The 5,656-nt window shown below is 45.4% G+C and overlaps 1 protein-coding gene across 1 annotated transcript; it reads left to right on the top strand.

Annotated features, from left to right (window-relative positions):
- Positions 1–4,035, top strand: B9D1 (B9 domain containing 1). The gene is made up of 7 exons (XM_005523201.3): positions 1–71; positions 801–869; positions 1,820–1,931; positions 1,997–2,093; positions 2,484–2,546; positions 3,200–3,267; positions 3,365–4,035. Exons 1-7 carry the CDS (start codon positions 15–17, stop codon positions 3,490–3,492), a joined length of 594 nt encoding a protein of 197 aa, XP_005523258.1. The 5' UTR covers positions 1–14; the 3' UTR covers positions 3,493–4,035.
- Positions 4,036–5,656: the final 1,621 nt, after the last annotated feature.

The following is a 5,656-nucleotide window of genomic DNA, read 5'->3' as shown; positions in this document are numbered from 1 at the left end:
CCGGCGTGCCCGCCATGGCGGCGCCCAGCGTGTTCCTGCTGGCCGTGAGCGGCGAGATCGAGAGCGGGGAGGTGCGGGAGGGCCGGGAACAGCACGGGAAACACAGCGGGACAACACGGAGGGATGGGGGGATCGTTCTGGCTCGGTCTCGGTGCTGCGTGCGTCCGCGCGGGATGAGAATCTGTCCGTCCCCGTCCCCCCCCACCCCGGCCGAGCCTGGCCGACCGCAACATCGCAGCCCCAAACCCATCCCAGCCCCAAACCGATCCCGGTCTCATCCCCAAACCCATCCCAGCTCCAAACCCATCCCAGCCTCATCCCCAAACCCATCCCAGCCCCAAACCCTTCCCATCCCCAAACCCATCCCATCCCCAAACCCATCCCAGCCTCATCCCCAAACCCTTCCCATCCCCAAACCCTTCCCATCCCCAAACCCATCCCAGCCCCAAACCCATCCCAGCCTCATCCCCAAACCCTTCCCATCCCCAAACCCATCCCAGCCTCATCCCCAAACCCTTCCCAGCCCCAAACCCATCCCAGCCTCATCCCCAAACCCATCCCATCCCCAAACCCTTCCCATCCCCAAACCCATCCCAGCCTCATCCCCAAACCCATCCCATCCCCAAACCCTTCCCATCCCCAAATCCTTCCCATCCCCAAACCCTTCCCAGCCCCAAACCCATCCCAGCCTGTCCCGGTCTCTCAGCACAGGCTGCCCTCAGCTCCCTGCCTCGGGCAGATCCTCACCCCCAGCTATTCCCAGGGAATTCCCGCTGAATCTCTGTCTCTCTCTCCCGCAGTTCCCGGGATTTGATGATCTCTACTGCAAGTTCTCCTTCGTCTACGGCCAGGACTGGGTCCCCACGGCGGTACAGCCCCTGGTCCCACCCTGTCCCCCTGCTGAAATGGAATTATTTTGATATAATATATCAATATAATAATATAGAATAGTTTGTAATCATTTTTAACTGCTGTTTATATAGTGTCGTTTATCAGCATTTTATGGTTAATGCCCGAATCCCTGTGTAGATCATAGGTTTTAGTGTGAGAAATATAGTTTAGGCTCTTGCAAAATATTATTAATATTATAATTATATTAAATTATTAAATATATAAATTATAATATAACATATAGTATATATAAATCATATAAAACACATAAAAATTGTATTAAGTTATTAAATACAAAGATAAATATAATTAGTATATTATATTATATAATATAATGTATATAATATATATAGTATATATAAATAATATATAATACATAATTGCATTAAGGTATTAAATATAAAAATAAATATAATTAATATAATATAATATGATCAGATATATTAAATATACCATAATATCATTATTATATAATAATAATTAAATTATATATACAATAATTATATTAAATATAATGGTCAGATAGATGAAATATAATATTATAATAATTACAATAAGTTATATCTTGTAATTATTATATTAAATATAATATAATAACGGTTAGGCCACAAAACAGGGCCTTGTGAAGAAATAACATCAATTTCATCTGCAGTGTGACACAGACTTTAAAAGAGACAAGAATCAAACCAAACTAAAAAATTCCCAGAACACGTAAAAAAGCTCAAAAGAATGTTAAAATACATCTCATCTCCATAAATACCTTTTTAACCAAGGCAGTGAAAGTATATAAGCCAACTGATTGTGGTGGAGTGTGTGCAGGTGCTGGGCAGGTCCTTTTGTCCCTTTTGTCTCCAGTTTTAAGGGTGAAGCTCTCTGGGGGCACAGGGCACGCCCTGGTGAGCCCGGGCTCAGCCCCCGATTCCTGCAGGGCCTGGAGGAGGGAATCTCCCAAATCACCTCCAAGAGCAGCAGCTCTCCCACCACGCTGGTCTGGAACTTCCCCATCGACATCACCTTCAAGAGCACCAACCCTTTTGGCTGTGAGTGCTGGGGTGGGGGCCTGGCCCCGCTGCCAAACCCCAAAGTCACCCCCGTTTCCCCGCAGGGCCACAGATCGTGCTCAGCGTCTACGGGCCCGACTTCTTCGGCCACGACGTGGTCAGGGGTTATGGAGCCGTGCACGTGCCCTTCGTGCCAGGCAGGTGAGTGCCAGCCTGACCTGCAGGACTCAAACACAGCCCTGGCTGGTTATTCTGTTGTTTCACAAATAAAAAACGTCCCAAAGATCTCCTCATCGTGTCAGTTCACGAGGATTTTCTGGCAGAGCTCTTTCATCAGATTAAGTTTTGGTAATCCTGTAAAATGCCCAAACTGGCCTGTAAAATGCCCAAATGTGGAGCTCAATTGCTCACACAATAAATTCCCATTCCCACCACTAGGAATGGAGGAAAAACCTCTTGTTCCTGTGCAAACAAACCCTTTCTGTGTGAGGGGAAAGTACCTGATGTGTCAGGAATTCTGTGCCTTCATAAACCTAAAACTCCTGCTTTTTATTCATCCCTGAGGTTCTGGGGGTCTCCTCTTTGTTTCAGGCACAAAAGAACCATCGCTATGTTCGTCCCAGAGTCCAGCTCGAGGCTGCAGCAGCTCACAAGGTAATAATTAATGACTTTAATTCATTAAGGAATTAATTTCTCTCCTGTCCTTAGCCACAAAGGCATTTGCAGCCACTCAGTGGTGCAGAGGTGAGACTGCTCTGTGCCATAACCAGCTTTGTGTTCTCTAGGTAAAAATCACATTTTCAGGTGCCTGGATCTTTTGAAAAGCTTTCATAAACATACTGACAACAATATTAATTCTGTTAATATAAACATATTAATATATGATGTTGATATATAATATAACAAAAATATTAATTAACTGCTAACTGCACTAAATTACTTCCTGAATTTTCTTGGGGCTGTTTTGGAAGGACAGAAAAAACACGAAAAACATGAAAAAAACAAATCCCATTCTACATTTTTTTAAGAAATTCAAGGTCTCCAAGCTTCTCTGGGTGATCAAGAGGAATTTTTCAACAACAGCTTTGCCACAGGAAGATTCTTCTAGCCCAGGAAAAAAACTGATTTAACAAAATCCGTATGAAATCAGTTGCATTTTTTTCCTTAAGGCAAAACTTCCCTTTGATTGCAGTAGATATAAAGAGAATCAGGTTTCCAAGCCCTCCTGGCAGTCTCAATCCTGTTCACCCCGTGCCCTTCATCATCCTCAGCCCCCCAGTTCATTATTTGGTGTTTTCCCCTCCCAGCTGGTTCACAGGGAGACGCCCAGAATTCACCGACCCCAAGGTGGTGGCACAGGGAGAAGGACGGGAAGGTGAGTCCTGGCAGCTCCTGCCTGCTAAAAAAAGAGCTCCACAATTAATCCCAAACCCCTTTTTTAACTGGATTCACCCCCATCCTGTCTGTGCCAGTGACCAGGGTGCGATCCCAAGGCTTTGTCACCGTTTCCTTCAACGTGGTGACCAAAGATCTGCACAAGCTGGGCTACGACGTCGGCCCTGCCGAGGGACCCAGCCCAGAGGAGCTCCACAGGTTCTGAGCTCCCCAGCACGTGCTCAAAGCTCTTTGGGCCTTTTTTGGGGAAAGGAGGAGCTGCTTCAACTCAATCATCCCAAAAAACACCAGCCCAGGAGGATTTGGGAAAATGACCAAGCCTAATCCTCTCAGTGAGGTTGAAGCGTGGTAGAAATTGATGTTATTGGTAGCATTCTGTGTTTTATTGATAACATCCAGTGTTTTATTGATAACATCCAGTGTTTTATTGATAACATTCTGTGGGTTTAGGGGTCAGACTAAAGCATGTAAAAAAGTATTTTTATAGTAGCCTTTTATACAGCTTTTTATAGAATTAATGACGTGGAAAGTTTCAAGCTGTAGCAGTTTCCCTGCAATTAAAACTTTGCAAACCAAATTTCTTTTTAGTGTTTTTTTTTCTGTTTGTTTGTTTGGGGGTTTTTTTTGGGTTATTTTTTTTGTGTTGCAAGTGAGGAATTGAAATTATTTCACCTCCCAAAAATAGTCCTGTGAAATGCATCCTCCCTCTAAGCTCTTTTAGGCTGAATAAAACTCTGTTGTGTCAATAGATTCATTTGTCTTTCTGCTGCTAAAAGGGTTTATTTGCTTGTGCCAGGATGTTTTTAAGGCCTAAATCATCCAAGCTCTGCTAGACTGAAAGGTAAAAGAGAAAAAGAAATGTTTCAATGCAGTGACTAATTGCTGAGTCATTTTCCTATAGAATTTTGGACATGTAACCTCTTGTGTTTGACTGCAAATCCCAGCAGAGCGACACCACCTCCCTAAAAGGGAACTACCAACACCTCCAGGTGTAGAAATCCCAGGAAAAAACACCCAGGGATGAACCACAAACCCTCCAGGACACAGCTCACCAAAACACCCAGGCAGAGATTGTTCTTACCCTCAGTGGGATGGAATAAATTTAATTTCTGGAAACATGAAGTGGTCACTGGAACCTTGCTGGGAGCAGCAGCATCTTTCATACAACATAGAAACACTTCTCTAAATATAATTTTAGGGATAATTTTTCATCTCCTGCCTTGGTTTTTGTTGACTCCACACTTGCAGTGGAGTTGTTTTGGTAATTTGTAATCTCTGAACTGAGTCACATTGGAATCCAAATTCAGAAGCATTTCCTGTTGGCTCAGAGGAGACTCCAGGAATTTTTTTGCCTCCCAAGCCCTTCGAACACAGATATTTATCCTGCTACTGGATTTGAGCGCTTCCCAAACTTCTGAAAAGGAAAACACTGAACCTCCTGCTGCTGCCTAAAGACCCAATTTCCCCTGGAGCACAGTTCCTGCCCACAGGGGATTTATTCACACCCAGCTCTGCATCCTGGTGCTCCTGAATTCCTCCTGTTCCAAAGGAGCTGTGGATGTTCAACCCCAGTGGGACCAAGCAGACCTGGGGCAGCTCCCCCTGACAGCTGAGGGGAAGGGAGGTTAAAAACAGTGAAAATCAAAAATCCTGAACTCTGTAAAACAAGGATTGAAGACACCCTGAGGTGTTTGAGCTGCTCTCTAAGCAGATCCCACACTGCTACCTGCTTTATTAGGGCTTTTTGCCTATTTTCTCTGGGTTTAGTTGGATTTTGGGAGGGGTTTTGGGCTCCTCAATGGCTGGAGCACATCTGAGAGCTTCACCCACCTTCCTCAAGGGCTGGGCAAGCTCCTGCAGTTCCTGTGAGCGTTTCCCCCAGGGGCTGATGTTTGGAATCAGCGCTTCCCAAGCCCAAATGCCATTCCTGGAGGGGCAGCTGTTGATATCCCTCAGAAACTTCTCCCAGAAATGGCCTTGCTGCTGCCTTCATTGTTTCCTGGTGAAATCTTTGCTCCTCAGGTGTGGCAGAGTGTTTTATCTCAATAAAGATGGGCACGACGCCGTGAGCAGGGAGCGGTGACAAGGAGGGGATTTTGGATCCCTCATTGCTCATGGAAGTTAAACCCTAGAAGAACCAGTGCTTTAAAACAGCCAAATCCCAGTAAAACCCAGCAGCAGGGGCTCCTGGTGATTTCCTCTCTGGAACACCCTGCTCCTTTCCTGGTTAATCATTCTCCCTTCTCCTCAAAGCTGCACTGAAATTCCCAACCCCAACAACAGCAGCACGAGGCTCTCGCTGGAGCTCTGCTGAAATCTCTCCCAGACAGAGAAATTGGTCTTTATCCCCCGAATTCCAGAAGGGCGGG

Source organism: Pseudopodoces humilis, chromosome 18, assembly GCF_049639895.1.
Source record: "Pseudopodoces humilis isolate 2021_Gansu_Grassland_sample_001 chromosome 18, ASM4963989v1, whole genome shotgun sequence".
NCBI classification, from domain to species: domain Eukaryota; kingdom Metazoa; phylum Chordata; class Aves; order Passeriformes; family Paridae; genus Pseudopodoces; species Pseudopodoces humilis.
This window is presented reverse-complemented; position numbering and strand designations above follow the sequence as displayed.

Excerpts from the sequence above, each read along its gene's own strand:
- B9D1 (XM_005523201.3), top strand. The coding sequence starts at position 15 with ATGGCGGCGCCCAGCGTGTTCCTGCTGGCCGTGAGCGGCGAGATCGAG. Across the intron at positions 870-1,819 it reads AGGACTGGGTCCCCACGGCG|GGCCTGGAGGAGGGAATCTC; the intron begins GTACAGCCCCTG and ends CGATTCCTGCAG. Across the intron at positions 1,932-1,996 it reads GAGCACCAACCCTTTTGGCT|GGCCACAGATCGTGCTCAGC; the intron begins GTGAGTGCTGGG and ends GTTTCCCCGCAG.